The 19,217-nt window shown below is 34.1% G+C and overlaps 1 protein-coding gene across 21 annotated transcripts in view; it reads left to right on the top strand.

Moving 5' to 3' along the window:
* The window catches only part of LOC105833385 (dystrophin, isoforms A/C/F/G/H), a 459,023-nt gene that overhangs the window by 4,506 nt on the left and 435,300 nt on the right, over nt 1-19,217 (top strand). For 20 of the 21 annotated variants that reach the window (XM_036283830.1, XM_028191394.2, XM_028191395.2 and 17 more), the window contains 8 exons: nt 16,031-16,092; nt 16,356-16,448; nt 17,015-17,092; nt 17,306-17,398; nt 18,015-18,104; nt 18,196-18,394; nt 18,531-18,688; nt 18,775-19,170. In XM_036283830.1, the coding sequence (XP_036139723.1) occupies nt 16,031-16,092; nt 16,356-16,448; nt 17,015-17,092; nt 17,306-17,398; nt 18,015-18,104; nt 18,196-18,394; nt 18,531-18,688; nt 18,775-19,170 (1,169 nt within the window). Of the gene's footprint in view, nt 1-2,574; nt 3,341-16,030; nt 16,093-16,355; nt 16,449-17,014; nt 17,093-17,305; nt 17,399-18,014; nt 18,105-18,195; nt 18,395-18,530; nt 18,689-18,774; nt 19,171-19,217 lie in introns of those variants that run through there. The other variant, XM_028191381.2, reaches the window with a different exon arrangement.

Raw genomic sequence — 19,217 nt, 5'->3', positions numbered from 1 at the left:
CGAAAGTGACATGTTTCTGACGTAATAAAACTGTATAAATCCCTTGCGTGTTAGAAAAAATATACGCTTTTATATAAGAGTGCTTTTGATGAAGGCATTGTTGATTTTCCACGAAAATTGGCTCTTTTTCAATACTACCAAAATCTTGTTTATGTTACCGATTTAAAAACATATTTATGTGTTAATTCAGGTATGAATTGTATTTCGAAAGTTAAAAATTGTTTAAAACATATTATAATTATCTGTTTTTTTTTTTACTTAAGAGAGACATTACAGTAACTTTTTTATCTTATATCGTTTGTTTGTGCGATCATAGTGTAAGAGTTACGTGCGGTTTTCTAAAGTTCCAAGTTCAAATCTATTCAGAACAATAGTAGATTTTTAATTATCATCTCTTGACAAGCAATGGCAAATCTTCAGAATACTTTTATCAAGATATCATGAAGTATACATAAGCATGCAAATAGAGTACGTGCAGAATCTCCATGCAGAGAGAGAGAGAGAGAGAGAGAGAGAGAGAGAGAGAGAGAGAGAGAGAGAGAGAGAGAGAGAGAGAGAGAGAGAGTGCGTGTGGGTGTAACTGCAACTATTATGAAATAGCATTTTGTAATTAACTATGTACATCGAGCAAATCTAAAATAATTAGTTGCAATTGTATATTAAATCATAACAATACTAAACATTTTTCAAAAAATTTTCGTAAAAACATATATAAGATTTATAAATCAAGAGCCATAAAACGAGGACAGAGAAATATTGTTTGAACAGCCAATGGGGGATTTTGTTTTAAGTACTTCATAATATTAATTGGCATTACCGTAAACAGATTTTAGATACAAAATTAATTAGATTTATACTCGTAATGCGTGCGATCATGCATAGCTTTATTAGTGAGGCCAATATATAATGACATCAAGATGCTATCTTTAGGTTATTGACACAAGCATTTCTGTAGCACACACATCGCTATCGAGAATGCATTAGGGTTGATGCAAAACGTACTAGTTTCATTGCAGCAATGACGACGATCAGAAATTCCGGTCTCATACAGTGTTGGTAGCCTGATCTTGACAATTCTCGTTAGAGATCGTTCAGAATTGAAAACAGATATCTACAGATATCTCGGAAAAACTTTCAGGTCGCGATAAGACATGCGAATTCATGGCAGAATTGAGTATCTTGTAACTTGTACATAAAATTAATTTTAATTATAAATTCATAAACTGAAAACAGATATCTATCGGAAATATTCCGGGTCGTGGCAAACGTGAGGTCGTGGTAGAATTGGATCTTGTAATTTGTAAAATTTATCTGACAGTAAAATGAAGATATAAAGATATTACGTGAACGCTATTAATTATAAAGTGTCACAAATGTCCGCTTTAAATTTTTTTAAATCACAAGAGATGCGCTACAGAACCGACATCCATATGAAATCTTTTGTAGAGTTGTCATAAAAAATTGTTCATTAAAATAAACTTCCTGTTATACACTAACTTAAAAAAAAAAAGAATTTATTTTATGAGTTTTAGGTTAACATTGTTATATTATTGTACGTTGTTTAGATTTTTAGATTATAAATTCTCTACACGAGAACTGTCAGTGTAGTCTACGCACGTGCGTAGAATCATCGTGTTTTCAAATCATGCGACCGATTGTAGATTTAAGTTTCGTTTCGCGGGACCCAGGACGCACCTATACCTGCTCCATTGGTAGTATACTTCCTCTGATTTCTGAATCCCTGTTTACCTGTGATGCGCTGGGCCTTACGGCCAGCAGAATAGGGCCCGGACACTCGATTACACGATCGAAGGGTCCCCTCACCTTGAGATCGCTCCATTCTTTATTTGCGACGAACGGCATTACAGGTATTTCTGAAATGTGCCGCGGAAAACGTAATTATACATGGGAAAGAAATGATAATGAAGAACCTTATGTAGAGAATATGAACGCAATATATGTTAAAAATTATGATCGTTATATATATTCTCATTACGCGTAATAAAAATTTCTGAAAAGTAGGGTTCCTTTACGTTACAATTATTCCATCATATTCATTATAGTGTCCCGGTGCGTTTGATTCTGTAGATTCATATCTCAGGGGAAAAAATCTTCAAATAGATTAAATTACACTAGAACATATCTCATTAATATAATCCGGATTGATAAAATTAAATCCACGCTGATATAACTTGATCCTTGATATAAAAAATTTGTCCCCAGGATTCTAGATCTTCTGAAACCTATGGCCTTCAGAGTTGAAGCTCAGTTCTCAATTAAAAAAAAGTACACGGTGCACCGGAACGCGTTCGTCCCCGTAGTTGCGTCTCTTTCGCGTAGTCTCAACGCAAAGGGACGATTATAAAAATTTTTATTACTCTTTTATTTCCTTCGTACGATTATATCCGTGGGGGCCTACAGGCGAGGCGTGCCTGGAGAAAGGGGGAACTCTCGCGCGATTGGAGCGAGAAGGAACGCGATACGCGGCGCGGACGAGACGAGACCGAGGACGGAGTTACGCTGGAGCTCCGACGTGTGCTGCACCGTGGTGAGGGAAGTTGGGCCTTACGACGAGTTATCCGAGGTTGCCAGTTCGCTCGTGGCTTGGCCGGCGTGCGTGCGCGGCGACGTATCGTATAAGCCGCCTTTGGCAGTCGTCGATTGACGTTAGCTAGCGCGAGAGGGACGTCGATCGCGTTCCGCTGTCTCCTGCTTTTTTTTTCCCTTGCGCTCGTCAGCTTCGAAAAAACGGGACGGCAGTGCGGGGGGAACGTGAAATCGCGGGATGTCACGAGGTGTGTCGTCGCGCGGCCCCCGGCTACGACGGTCGTAAAGGTTCCGAACGAGAGTGTCGTCGTCTCGCTCCTAAGAGAGAAAGAGAGAAAGAGAGAGAGAAGGAGAAAGCTGAAGAGTTGATGCGTGCGAGCGCGCGTGCGACGACGGCGCGGCGGCGGCGGCGACGAGTGCGTCGGTGCGGTGTGCGTGAGTGCGTGTCCGGCGTGGCCGGTGTGCCTCTTTGACTTGTCAGAAGAATCAACAAGTGGCGTAGCATCCTCGTGTGGGCGCGTGCGCGCGCGCGATCGGCCGATTCTAACCTCGGCAAGCGGCGAGCGCCTCTCTTCCGCGCGCGCGCGTCTCTCTGTGGTGTCTGTGTGTGTGTGTGTGTGTATGTGCGTTGTGTGTGCGTGCCTGCCTCGCGCGTGCTGACTTGCGATTCGATCGACGGCGTCGCGACGCCTCGCCGGCGACTGATGCGGTCGCCCCGTGTCCCTGGATATTAACGTTGGCTGCGATCCGGTGGCTGCGTCCGAATATCTCAAGATGGAAGTCGTCTACATAGGTGCGTGCGTGTATGTTTACACACGTATGTACGTGAGTATGACGTATGTGGGCGTGCGCGGGCTAATACGCCGTGGGGTCCGAGGATTCTTTCTCTGTCCCGCACGTGGTCATCTCGCGCGCGCGTGTCACTTTGCACCTGGCGATTGCAGGCCCCCTATGCAGAATCCTTTCGGAGCACGGCCTTGATCCCGAGCGATTGTAATATCGCCGAAACCTGATTCTTCGAAACGTAAACGTTCGGGATAATTATTGGGGGGGGGGGGGGGGTTAGACGATGATATAACAGACAGTCGTTACCCGGTAATCTTTATCGAGCAAACGGTTAATCGCTTTTGAGAATTTCATCAGTGATTGTTAGACTCGGAGAAATATTATTTACCTGTGTATCACTGGAAAATTATTTTGACTGACCCTATTTGTTCATTAGCTGTATGTTGTTTTCTTGTATATTGAAAATTCTTTATGTATATTTAAGTCTTTTTAATTACACGAGCTTAATCGGTTCGAATTAATTCGCTTTCGCTTCGATTATGTGTTGCGTTTGCAACACACACATGTATATATAAGTTATAAATATGAAAAATCCAAGAGATGAGTCATGTGATAGTCTTATCTTTGAAGTCTTATGGCTTCATGTCGTCTTACTTTTCAAGTCTGCACTCGTGCTTCTACACTCAGCATTGAATATTTTCGCCTCGATTTTGTGATTTCTTCATCTCTCGTGTGAAGATGCGTTTTTGTACATCTGCATTTGAGAGTCAAATGCTTTGAAGGGCTATATTCTACGGAAAACGCGATACACGGATTTATATAAGAATTTCGTTCCTTCTTTCGTTTTTTTATCTCCATTATTTTAAAGAGTTTTTATTGCATAATGAATTTGACGTTGGATTATCGTTGAACGTTATTGGAAAAAAACTGTGCTCAACTGTTAGTTCGCGTGTGTCAAAGTGCTTTTTTACAGCTGTTCTAAATACATGTGTATACCGGCTACTTGAGTATACAGTTGCCTGGCACATTTTTCACGTTGTCACCCGCAGTAGGCAATGGAATTATCTACGCTTTCGAGCGTAATTTATCTTATCTCGAAATTATTTTGCACTCGGCGCGCGGAAACTCGGTAAAATGCATGCCCACGCCAGAATTGGGGATCGGTACACGTGCATGTTAAGAAAGATAACATGCTTACGAGCGCCGACACTTGATTTCAACACGTACGTGCTATACCATCTCTATATCTGCATACGTGCAGACGGACGTACGAAAATCCATCGGAAGTGTACGACGAGAATGATTGTTTAACCGCGAATGAAATACCATCTTAGCGTGAAATTAATATGGAGATAGATTAGAACTTCTGAAAGTCCTTGCGATACGTCACGTATGTTTTATTGAGTCAGTACATGCAGATATTCATAAAAGCACCTTTCCGTTAAAGAGACCGAAAATTTGAATATATTGATCAATACGCTACAATTAATGCACATATATTGGCAAATATAAATATTATATTAATTCAGATATACATATATTAATTCAGACATATATCTTATAGCAGTTAGCGATTGTTATACACACGTGAAAAACTTTAATAAATTTTAGAATGCAAATTGAGTAATAAACGACAGCTCGGTTAAAATTGTGTGAACAAGTTACTATATTAGCTTGTTTAAATTATTGCGGAGTATTTTTACAACTCACAAGATTTATTTTTAAAAATATAGTCAGGCATTGAAAATTAATAGATTAGTAATATATAATGTAATTTGTTATTGCTTGTTTATGCTAATGAATATTCATTATTATCAATAACGATTTTTTTTACGAAGAAGCTTACATTATTTTTGCGGACCCTTATTAACCCTTTCAGATTGAGATTGTTTTGGATAAAAAATTAATTTTCAAAAAAAGTTTTTATTCAGGAAATTCAGCTTAAAGTAGGCGCTATTAGTATTTAATTTCACAGAACTCGTTACGCGACGTCAAAGGGTTAAGCTCTAATAAAATTTACATTGTAAACATAACATAATTGTAGGTATATTTTGGTTTAGAAGAATATATATTTCGAGATTAACTTTTTTAACGGATTAGCAAATTTGTTACAAATTATTTTTTACTATTCAGTTGCATAATGCAATGCTACATGAAAGGTCTATGTTTAGATGGTGAAACTAGTATTTGCAAATTGTAACACGTGCTACGAACTTAGATATATGATCATAAATTTAAATGCTCTTCTGTAAAACCAGGGTAATTGATCGTTAATTTAAGTAGCGTACAATACTTTCTATTCGATTAAATTTTCCTCGTTGAGTCTGTACATTCCTGAACGTTGCTGTATTCGTTGTAGCCGGCCAATGAACCATTACTTAAATATATACGGTCAATATCTCTATATGCACAGTTTAGAAAGTCGTTCTACACAGTTTGGTAGTATTTTTATTATTTTTATAAGAACTAGGACATTACATTTCGCGCGCGTCATTTGTCCTTTTATTAATTTCATTTACTATTTTTTTTCATATACTAGCTATGCCCTGCCACGCGTTGCTGTGGCTCTCTATTCTTATGCTACATTTTTTTCAAATTTTCTTTGCTTTCGTTGTTTAACTTTCAAGAGCTTGCTTCACTGTTGCTTTTTTTATTTTATTTTTGAATAAGCATTTATCTATCTTTAATAAATCTAATATTCATTTATTCACGTACTTCTAACTTTTTTTTCTAAAAGCTGCCATGGATTTAGAAATCCATTCAAAAGACTTTTAAATAAGTTCCTTTTTTTCAATAAATAAAATAAAAGCCATCTTTATTTTTCTTATTACCTTAATTTAAACACAATAGAAACATTCTTCGCCTCTCTCGGTCTCTCCCGTCTCTCCTGGTCTCTCTCGGTCTCTCCCCGTCTCTCCCGGTCTCTACCCGTCTCTCCCAATCTCTACCCGTCTCTTTCCGTCTCTCCCCGTCTCTCCCGGTCTCTACTCGTCTCTCCCGGTCTCTCCCCGTTTCTCTCCGTCTCTCCTGATCTCTCCCGGTTTCTCCCGGTCTCTTCCGGTCTCTCCCCGTCTCTCCCGGTCAATATAATTATTTCGAAATTAGTGTTCGATTTTACCTTTTTTACCTTAACTACTGATAAATTTTTCGAAGTGTAAATTGACTGAGGTATAAGTTGATCGAACAAACAGCTGCATCGATTAATCAATGCTCTGCCTCATTTCAATAAAAAATGTACGTATTACATTACAATATTAACGATGTTGATTTCATCCTATGCAGTAGTCTAATCGATTACTTACTCATTTGATTATTCTACTTGAAATAAGATGATTATGTTGAAGAGAGAGATTCCATCTCGATTAATTTCTATGAGAGATTAACATACCATTTTTAGAATTTCGATGTAATTGATAAAGTTTTATGAAGTTTCTTCTGTCTTCAGAATGTCTAATATTTACATTTTAAGAAGAGTTTTGATTGAAATATAAATAAGAATCTAAAGTTCGAAGCGTTATTTCGCGTTATTATGCGAAAATAGATCCTGTCATTTTTACTTTAATCGAAATATTAATTAGATTTTAAAATCAGACTTTTTTAATTGTATGAAATTTTTAAAACAGTCTTATCTAAAACTCTTAATTAGATTTTCGAAGAAAAAAATACAAAGTCTCATAATAATTTATCGTCAGAAAATTTCGAGATTTGACTGTGCCAGTGCTACTTCAATTTAATGTCCAATTATCGTCATGTGAGAAACACAGAGCGCTCATCCAGTATCCGGACCGTTTACGTTCCCATGCAGATCGTTGATAATTTCGTTTAGCTACCGAGCTCATTGTCATAGTTGAACACTCTCGTGAAGGCACGCACTGGCATTATTCGATCCCATCAGAACGTTTGACCCGCGAAACCTTTCATATATAGCGTGGTTAGGGCCAACGACACGCGTGCTCCAGGCACATTCACAGAGAAGAAGTGAGCCGCACTTGCACAACTGGCAGTGGTCTGCATTGTCAGCTCGTTTAAACAATTGTTCGCTACGCGTTTGGCTTATTTGCATAGTACATAAACATGCTGCTCCCAGCATACGCGCCCAGCTTGGCGCCATCGAGCCGAAGAGATTCAGCCGGTGGCACACATTTAAGTTTTTGTTATCTAATTACTCTAACGTATACGACATTTTCATTTGTATGGATTTAGACTATCGCACAGGGTTTTGTAGAAAATTAAAAATAAAAATCTTACTGAAAAATTACAGCAATTCACTCTCATATTGTAATTGAATATTAATTAGAGTACGAAATTGATGGGGAAAAAAAAACTATTCTTTCTATGTAATGTACGTCTAATTCTTTATTCTCTCACTTGTATCTTATATTAAATAATATCGCAAGAGACTTTGAAATAATTTATATAATAATAGAATTGTCTTACAAGAACACTATTTCTTCAAGTTCAATAAACGATTCATCGAAAATTTGTTGATTAATTAATGCTTTAAGTTTGCGGATTAACACATTTCCACAGGTTTTTGCTGCAATTTTTAATGCTAAACGTGATTTTACGTCTTCACTTAATATGAATCATGTTCTGTATGTAGAGACGACCACTTTTAATGATAATTTTAAGTATGTGTGCAAGAATATTGTACGAAGCATCGTAATCTCTACTTGGCTCATATACTAGCGTTAGACGTGGTCATCTTATTCTGGATTTTATTCGTCATATACGAAGACTACGTTCATTGCTAGTGGGGTGAGAAGAAGCCAGCTGCAACTAAACGAGAGTGCGGGCTGAATTGCCCATGGCATTAGCCGGCGATGGGCGAGTTGCAGCGTTCGTTCGATTAGACCGATTGGTTTTTCGCGTGTAAATTCGTACTCTTCGCAGCAACCAGCCGCAAATTATCCCTCGACGAAAGCAATATAAAATGTGCAATCGGCTTTATCGTCGAATAAGCGATAGGCGCATGCCGAGCTTATTTTTCTATAGCGTTTCGCTTCTCTCTGCTCTTGTCTGGTCTTTCCCACTCTTAACGAAGGGATGAAAAGAAGTGCTTTCGACAATCTCTTTTAAAAGGCGTTCTCACAAAAAGACTTAAAGAATTAAACGCTCGTGGAACTGACGCCTCCCGGTCATTTTCATTTTCGCGCGAAATTCCAGTGGCGAAATGAATTCTCTTTTCGATTCAAAGGGAATAGACATTAGAAACGGCAAATCTAATTGGTCTAAGTTCTAAGTAGTTAAGAATGGCATTAACTTGCGTCAGAAGATATTATCTCGATCGATACGTTGTAAAAAATTATGTAACCTTGGCAACCTGATCTTACTGCGACAACGATATTACAAAACAAACCCAGAACGTCGCAAATTGCGTAATCATCTTCGACGTGAACATCTTTAATAGTGCAAAACATGAAATTATCATCCCAATATCGCCGCATTTTTCAGAGCATTGCGAAGTATAAAAATTATTATGTGATTTATAGTTCACATAAATGATCGTTAGGATTATAAAGTTAAATATTTGATGGATTATTATTAAAAGAATGCTATCGCTAAAGTTATTAAAAAAGTTTTAATTGAAGATTTTGCATTTTTTGCAAAATTGTTATTGTATCAGTTATTAACAAAGTTACGTAAGAGTGCTAGAAATTTGTATACTTCCAAGTAAATAAAATGTTATTGGTGTTTTCTAAGAATTTTGTTTTTAAGTTTTTATTTTTTCGTGTTAAATTCTTTTTAATTGTTTTTGACATAATATATTGATAAAAGCGAGTTTTCTTTATGATTGGATTATGTTATGCAGTGTGTATTACTAGTAAAATTAGAATTTTCCAAATTAATTATAAATTTATATCTAAAATAAATGCACTCTAATTAAAACTAAATTATATTAAGCATAAAATGTATAAAACTTATATGTATATTAATCGTATTAACAACAAAAATAAAATCTTATATTATAAATATTATAAATATAAAAACGCATTAATGTATTTTTTATTAGATTTTACAAATTTGAAAATAAGTTTATTTGACGAAATGCCATTTATTGTATCATCAGTTTTGTCTTATCTATATCTCATGTATCCAATTATGTGTAATTGTGATTATTTTAATTTAAAAAAAGTTTATGTTAATAAAAAGATACAAAAAGTACTAAAACGAGAATGTATCTATCAAATAGATCTATCAAATAGATCTATCAATTAAAGTAATTAGACGTGTCTATGTTATCTTAATATCAAACATATGTAATTAAATTGATATCGCAACTTCAAAGTGTATAGTTTTTAATGAAAAATATCATTAATGCAAGATAATTAACCAGGATGCGAAAATAATTTATTTTTAAAAAAATTTAATTTATCAATAATTATCTACATCTACAAAATCAATAAGTGCTTTTCTGGAAAGAGGAAATAATGCGTCGATGAGCATTTAGCTAAGTTTAGCGTTAATTTCATGTGGCTGGCACTATTTTCCCAACAAAGTGTTATCGATGTGTTAACTTGTGGTTTGTTCAACTCTCACGATCTCGGTTGTGCGAACGCAGCTTTCAGTCGATTAACGATTCGATGCAATGAGCGGTTATCGCATCAAATGTGCGATGCATACTTATCTGGATTTAATTGGATAATATTTTCTGATAAAGTTGTATATTTTTACTTCGATGATAGAGATTATTCTATAGAGTTTTTTTGTAAACTCGATAGAATAGGTCAATGTGATCGTTTAGAAAAAATATTCAAGTTCTGTGATACTTTTAAAATGTCACAACAGGATTCCTTAATTTAGGTATATTAAGCTGGCTGAGCCATATCACCAGAATACATTAATTTCTACATTGAAATTATTTGCTAATTATTTGCTATCTTTCGATGACAAAAAAATTTTTTTTATCACCAAAGGCTAGCAAATAATTAGCAAATAATTCCTATATTAATGATTTTTTAATTTGGTTAATGTATATGGTTTTTTTCTATTGGCTAGCCACTGGTATTTTTTTGGCTGGAGCAAAAAAATTTTGCAGCAAAAAATAGCAAATAATTAGTAAATAATTCCAATGTAGAAATTGATGTGTTCTAATGATATTCCAGATAGCATAGAGAGTTTAAAAAGAACTCAATTGTATGTCACCAATTATGAATTCTGAGATGAATTTTGAGATGCAAAAAGAATTAATTTGATCAAAATTTTATAAAAATAATTCTTTTTGCATCTCAAAAAGAATTCATAATTGGTGATACACAATTGAGATCTTTTTGAACTCTCTGTGCTAGTAATCAGTAATAATATAATTTAAATAAAAATATTAAGCGTATAAAACGTTAAAAATTTTAATATTATCTTATCGGGATTTTAATTATATATATATATGTATAGTATATCTTATCAGTGTGATATGATAGAATAGTTAAAAATGATAGTTATGAGAAATGCACCAAATGTACTCCATATATAATCTAAACAAATAATTTATAAAGATTAAAAAATGTGTATTTAATTGATAGAATCCAGTCACCTATAAACGTGAAATATATAAATACATACTTTTTGATCATGTATCAATGTTAGTTAATTATGTTTAACTAAATGTTTTTAATTTTTACAGTTTTTTACAGATGGACAAGAAATAATAATAATAAATTATTTGATAATAAATTACTTTTATTATAATTTTTTCAAAATCAAGAAATTTAAAAATATTTAAAAAACACTAACAGACGCTAAATTTTTTAATATTATTCTTTTACATTCTTTATATGTAATTAATAGTTATCAATAATATATAAAGGTAGATAATTAATAACGTTAATTAATAATATAAATTAATTATTAATGTCAATATAGAAATGAGAAGAGAATAATATGACGACAAATATAGTTTCGAAATTTACTAGTGTAGAAATTATACATAAAAATTTTAAAAATCGATGGAAAATTGGAGTTATAAAGCATGTTAACATCAAAGCATGTTAACAATTAAAAAATCATTTTTTAAGAATAAGGTGCACATTGTAAGCTGCACATGTGCTAATTTATAGTAAGGCGAAGTATTTACAGACACACAAGTCCTCTGTTTGCTTAATGGCGGTTTGTTACTGTTTATACTATGTGCTTTGAAAGAAAACGGGCGGATGTGCATACATAAACAGAGACGTTCTTAGACCAAGTCGAGTTTTAACAAATATTTTCTGAGTAGCTTGAAATAAAATATATAAATATATTTCGTTATAAAATTATAATCGCAATGGTTTGAATTCTAATCTGCTTCTCTAAAAGAAGAAAAATATATATTTCAAAGTTGGATTTATGAATAAATAATGATTAGACATTTTTCTTTGACCTCTTTTGAAACACAAGGAAATCTTTGACATGCTTCGATACAATATCAGTTTTATATCTTGATGAAAAACTTGAATTTTTAACATTTGCGTCGATCTATATAATTTTACTTATATCACACAATTTTGGTAATTAAGTAAAATATAAAATAGTCAATGTTATTGGACTAATATATTATTAATACTAATATATAGTATTGATATAGCTTACCATAAAATTTGGCTGTCCTGTATTCATTAATATATTATACCTTTCAAAATCAATTACATCTTAATCGCCGTTAATGATAATTTAAAATTTTCTTGAGATAATTATCTACATTAAATGTTGATACATGCGTCAGCACCGTTTTTTCGCGTCCCTGATATAATAAGAAATCGTTATATGCGCACGATTCAGACCTCGGTACGACGCGATAAGATCCTTTGACAGAAGATGTACGGCGTTTGGAGAAAGAAACCGCCGGATCGTACGCAAGAACTCGATGCACCATATTCGGAAGCGCCGTATTTTCGCAGGACTGGACGAAGATATCTTACCGCCCCGACAGAATCGCAATTTTTGTGCTTTTAATTCTAACATAATTTTTAATGGAAGTTTTAAGATCAAATAAAACAATGATAGGTTACACTCGATTTCTTTTCTTGATAATTTCGACAATTTTCTACTACTATATGCAAAGACATATTAGAGAATTACACAGTAGCTTTTGCTAATTAGCCAAAACAATTGTTTTGGAGTCAATTAATTATAACAATGTAACGCGTGTTAACGAAGAGTCCAATTTCTTTTTGTCTGATTAATTTAGAATAATTCATATTTGAATATAATATTATTCGAAATATAATATTATGTTCGCGTGTCATATCATGTAATCAAAAAAATTACTTATTTAAAATTATTCCCTTTCTGTCTTTTCAATCGATAAGTCCATTTTAATGATCTTTAATGATTCTAATGAGCTTTTATGTGAGGTAAGCTCGAGGGCGACCGACTTCCGCACGAGACAGGCTGTCTTGCGTGCGTTGATCTCATGGCTTACTTTACTTTAAGTACATGATCACTATTTGCGATTTCTTTCCGTTTGCATGTTACTCACATAAACTAGTAGTACGTTTCCTGCAAGATAAACACGTCCATTCATTCATTCAGTCATTCATTCATCGGTAACATCTGTTAGTTAGTGCGCTTTCTTTAAGGTTCGTTAAAGTGCGCTATCGACTATGGATGACTTCCAGATTCCAAAGGAGGACTCGATCTTCTGGAACGCTAAGCGCACTGAATGGTGCATTGCGAAAAGAAAATTATCTCCTTGTTTGGAAATTGACGTAAAATTTTTTTCTTAAAAATGTCTGGCCATGTTTTTTCTAAACATAACTGTATATCGTTCGGAAAATTATGACACAATATATATTACACATCAGGACCTTTTTTTTTTTGAACATTCGTGAAATAATAAATGGATAGGATTATAATGTGAGAATTATAATCCTGATAAGATCCGTGTTTACGTTGCGAGACAGTACTTGGGACTTTTCTGCGCTAATTTAATACGCAGCGATACGAGAGTCGCGTGTCGCTCGTCTAAATATAATTCTCCAGACATGTAAGTACCACTGAAGGGATAAATTTCGCGAACCGTGCGAGAATAACACGCGATACCGCATCAGTAAACATTCTAAAACGCGTGAAAGCTGACATCACTTATCTTTCTATTTTTATCGGGATGCCGACGCTCGTAGTTTCCTTCTAAATCGATTACATCACGACGCATGAAATCAGCATGCGATCAATTCGCCATCGTGCAAATGATGATGACGAATCGGGCGACAGCATACCGTCTCGCGTACTTAGCAATCTGATCCAGTGAACAGGTACTTACAGTATTTGCGACTTCACGCGGTTGGTTGACCTAAATTTCGAGTTTACTGCTTCAGTCACCGAGGTCAACTAGTGTCAACGCGATAGATGATGATGAACTGCCGTTGTTGCGTCGGCGATAATTTTACGAGCGAGTAAAATCGCCAGCGGACCAACCATGCTCCACTTAAATGTATTATAAATTACGAAAGTATTCTACGAAAGTATTTTGTCATAGACCACGTGAGACGAATAGTTAAGGATCTTCGAGATCAAATTACATTCGCGCAAAGTCTTTTCTTCGCTGAAATAGATTTTGCTCGAAATACAGATAAACCATCGTAGAATAAAATGTTTACTTTAGTTATCAAAGAAGCTATAAATATTTCAGTTATAAGCGAAATTATAAACGAAATAAAAGATGTAGGCCGACGTGTCATCTTCACATTGGCACGATATAAATTACATGCGCGGAATAATTAATATCTAACATTGCATACGCGATTATTCATTATTCACATGTATGTATGTGTAATGTCAGATTGTAAATGCACATGTTGATATAAAGCACACATTATTAATTATTTTCAAATTATCAATTTAACTTGATTGTCGCAATCGGATTGTTTAATATATTCTATTCATCAAAATCTAAAAAAAATGATTTATTTATTTATTATATTAAACAGAATTAACAACTCCTTTAGTTTACAAACGAGGATATATTATAGTACATCACATTAATAAAAGTATAATACAAAAAATTAAATGAGATCAAATCTTCAATTTCTACTAATTATAATATGTTAAACTTATTGAGTTATTAAAAGAAGAGTTTTGAGAAAATTAGTTAAACACAACAACACGCTCGAATTTATCAGATTGTAATATTATCAGGTATCCAAAAAAGTTTTTTCGTTTTTGGTGAATTGTGAATTTGAATGAGTTTTATGTATTAATATTATTAAAAAGCACGTGACAAAATACTTTTCAATTACATACCAATGATTGATACATATAATAAATGAACAAATTAGTATCTAGAGACCTAATAATAGCCACCACAAAGATCATTCGTGTCTGTCTGATGTTGTACGAATATTCTGTATTAAAATGGCAAAGGCTGCTCGAGAAATATTTGCAAGGCATTTGGAGAGAACACAGATAGTGATCGCACGGCACAAAACAGGTCCAAAAAATTTTCTTCTGGTATTAAAATACTAGACAACGATATGGAAGGACGGTCTCTCATTAATGAAGAATTGGATGTGCTAATTAATTCTAACTCACGTCAAACTTATCAACGGCTTGCAAGAAGACTTAATGTCAACGAAGAAATTGCTAAGTTGCACCTGCATGCTATTGGAAAAGTTCGAAGGCTCAGCAAGTGGGTCTCACATGATGTCATTGCGAACAACAAACTGCAACGACTTATAATCTACCCGTGACTGATTTACGCCATAATATTGAATCCTTGGATCGAGTTTTAATTTGTGATGAAAAATGGGTTATGCACATAGCAATACTAAACAATCATTAACGTCTGTTAGTCTGTGAGCCTATAACACATATACCGAAGCCTGATTTTCAGCAGAATATTTTACTTTGTGTCTGGTGGGCAAACAGCTGACATGTTATTCAAGCTTCTCAATTATAACTAAACGGTTTCCGCTGACATTTACTGGGGGCAACTTCAATGGGTTCAAGATGAGCTTCTCAGAAAATAACAATTTCTCGTCAATCAGAAAGGTGTTGTGTTCCTTCAAGACAACGCACATCCGCATATAATGAAAGTAGAATCGAGATAAATTGAACAATCTTGGTTGGGAGAGTCTGTTACATCTTCTTTACTCTTCACTGACATTTCACTGTCTTGACTATCTTTTGCTATCGCTGGACAGGAGAAATAATCATATGCGAAGTCGACAATTCAGAATGCGAGAGGAATTACAAAAGAGTTGAATAATTTCTTTTCTAAACAACGATTTTTTCGCATTTATAAATTTGTCTTTTGCTTAGAGAAGATTATAAATTATGATGGAAATTATTTCAACGAATAAATCTTTTTAACATTTTTGTGTATGTTTGAAAATAACGCTCAAAAAAACGAAAAGGCTTTTATGGAGACTTCATATATTACATGAGATATATTTGACTTTGTTATGTTAAAAACATAAAATATATTAAAATTGAGAGAGAGCCAAATGGTCATAGCAGGATCTTAATGCTCTATAATTTTTCTCATGTAATTTTATTATACCTTTTCTAATTTTTTAAACTGCACGCTGTTATTTCCAGTTTTCTTGAAACGTAGTTCTTAATTAGAATAGTCTTATCACAACATTAAACGATTATTTTATATTAATATTGAATATTGTAGAATGAAGTATTCTTTTATAAAAGATTCTTTATCTTTTAAAAAAGTTTTCTCAGATTTTAATGAAAAAAGTATTAATTACAATGATTAACAATAATGTTGCAGATGAGCGAGAAGATGTGCAAAAGAAGACGTTCGCCAAATGGATAAATTCGCAGCTTCTCAAGGTAAAGGATCTTGTTCAGTCCAATTACTGTACGCCTGTTATTACACACTCCATTTATTCGCGGGGCTGTACCGCAATGCACGGTATGCGAGGAGTTTCGCTCTTAAATCTCTCCATGCGTGGAACGTAATAAATGTCTACTTGTTTCGCGTGTTCGTATTTCTGCGTTCGTTATCTCATAACGCGATATAATAGCTTGGTGAGGGATGCTTCCAGCAAGGAAAAAGCACGAGACGGATGTTTAAACTGTTTTACTTTCCGTAGAATCATCACGACCCGATCAGCGATCTGTTCATCGACTTACGAGATGGAAATCGCTTGCTGTCACTCCTGGAAGTGCTCACTTCTAAGACTTATGTAAGTATGCCGCGTGTGCCTGTCGGTACACCGCGGGTAATCGCTTAGCGCGGCTTAGCCGCGCGATCCGTGATTCCGCGCTTCGCCGCGGCTTAGCCGCGGCTTAGCCGCGCGATCCGAGTTTTTTTTTTGCGCGTCGAGACGATGTCGGACTGTCGAAAGCGCAGTTAGATCGCGCGAAGGTGATAGTTAGAACATCTCTTGTGGCTGACGGCGCTTCCTAATAAAATTATTCCTTATGCATTCCACGTCGCCAACACACTCGCGTTCACCGTAGCGAATTGCGAGCAGGTGCACGTGCATCGGGTTTGTACGTACATTTGCATAAGAGTGCACGATTACGAATGCGCGGTAGGCGTAAGAATGTACCATTCCTGAGATATAATATCGCGTCATGACATTTGCATTGCACGCAGATGTTCGCTTTCATCGTTGAAATTTATTTTGCACGATGGCCCGTATAGAATGGGAACGCTTTATTTAACGTAAAACAAATCGAGCGAAGGCTGTATAATAATTATGCGTGTTTTTTTAAATGAAAATAATGTAAGATATTTATTTTACAGAAAAGAGAACGCGGTCGGATGCGAGTACACCATTTAAATAATGTTAATAAAGCATTGCAGATTCTTGAACAAAATAATGTAAGTATACCTGCAATATATTTATACCATATTATGGTAGGAATATTTAACTAGTACGTACTACTTAATGGAATCACGAAATTAATCGCGAAAACAGATTTAATTTTATTTTTTATATTATATATTGTTTGTATAAGTAAATTAATTTTTTTAATACAAATAGATTACATAAATTTCAGTACTATATACTGTTATACTGTCATATGATTTTAGGTGAAACTTGTCAATATTAGTAGCAATGACATTGTTGATGGTAATCCTAAATTGACACTTGGCTTGGTCTGGAGTATTATTCTACATTGGCAAGTAAGTTCTCGATGACAGTCTTTTTAATATAAATATTATAAATATTATAAACTATTATATAAAGTACAATAGATGTTTTAATTTCAATTTTTAATAACTTACTCATTTACTTATTCGTTATTTATAATTTTTGAAAGTAATATCTTTTTAATTTAGCGTTAGTCATTAATATCAGTAATTAGCAAAATCTATGTAAATTAAAATCTGATCATAACATGCTTTTGTTATATTAAGTAATTGATCGTGTATGTCATAAAGTTTTAATTCATGTAAGTATAGTAATTTACATTATTTTCTATTTTCTATTTTCAAATTCAAAGAATATTGGAAATTCTGTAAAATAGATTTACAAAGTAAAACCTAATTTACACGAAACTATTTTCAAATTTCAAACTTAAAGGCTATTGGAGATTCCTTGAAATAGATTTATCGAATGAGTATGATAAAAATAATTTTAATAATTTTTCAATAATTAATTTTATAAATGATGGAAATAGAAAAAACAAAAGCATTTTTAGCAACTTGTATTCTTGTTTTTACTAGCATGTTGATAATTTGTATTTGCCATTAATTTAACAAGTTTTTATTATTATTAACTTTTTTATTATATTAACAGGTACATTATCATTTGAAAGATTTAATGACAGAATTACAACAGACTAATTTAGAAAAAACACTTCTTGCTTGGTGTCGTCAAAACTCGCAGGTAATATGTAAAAATATTATACAAAATATTGTATTAAATATCGTTAAAAATATCGTTACAAGAATAAGAATAATTTATTGATTTTGTTTAGAATTATCCTGGTGTTGACATTAAAAATTTTACAACATCTTGGTCAGACGGTTTAGCATTTAATGCAATTTTACATAAATGGAAACCTCATTTGTTTGACTTTAATAATATTGCGCGTAAACATCCAAATGCTAGATTGGATCATGCTTTTCGGTTTGCACAAGAACATCTTAATATCGAACGTCTTTTGGATCCCGAAGGTAATTTAGTTTAAGATACTAAAATTTTTAAAAATTATATCATTTATAGTTTGGTTAAGAGTATATAAAAAGATTAAAATTTATCAGATTATGGAGCAAATTAATATTACATTTTATAATACATTTTTTATTTCAGATGTCAATACTTCAGTACCAGATAAAAAATCTATAATGATGTACGTTACGTGTCTATTTCAATCGTTACCTCATTCTGGAGATGACATTGGTGAATTAGATCTTTCAATCGCAAGTGACAGTACTCCAGTTAGTCCTGTTACAACACCAGGAATAGAGGTATGTGAATCATGATTCAAATCATCAAGTGGACAGGAAAATTACATTGTATCAGCGTATAACATATAAACAAATTAAACTTACAGACTTCTTTAACGTTCGCTAATTTTGGAATGCCAGCATCCCGCCCGATGAGTTTAGCTACAAATGTTTCCGTTGAGCTTGGCGGTTATCAGGTTGCACTTGAAGATGTTTTAACATGGCTTTTGGAGGCAGAGGATAAATTGAATCATGCCGCCGACCCGGGTTCGACTTTAGACATACTGAAACAACAGTTTCACGAGCACGAAACCTTCTTATTGGAACTATCCGGTCATCAAGATGGAATAGGAACTGTTTTGGAGGAAGGTGCAAGATTATTAGCTGAAGGCGGATTACATAAAGATGAAGAGCATGAGGTTCGCGTACAGATGTCTTTATTAAATTCCCGATGGGAAGGTCTTCGAATGCGTGCCATGGAAAGGCAAACAAGAATTCATGAAGTACGTATCTATTTTGTTGGTGAAAATATATTGCAGAAATATTTTTA

The sequence above is a fragment of the Monomorium pharaonis genome, chromosome 3 (genome assembly GCF_013373865.1).
Source record: "Monomorium pharaonis isolate MP-MQ-018 chromosome 3, ASM1337386v2, whole genome shotgun sequence".
NCBI classification, from domain to species: domain Eukaryota; kingdom Metazoa; phylum Arthropoda; class Insecta; order Hymenoptera; family Formicidae; genus Monomorium; species Monomorium pharaonis.
Note: the sequence above shows the minus strand (reverse complement) of the source record. Positions and strands in the feature narration are given on the sequence as shown.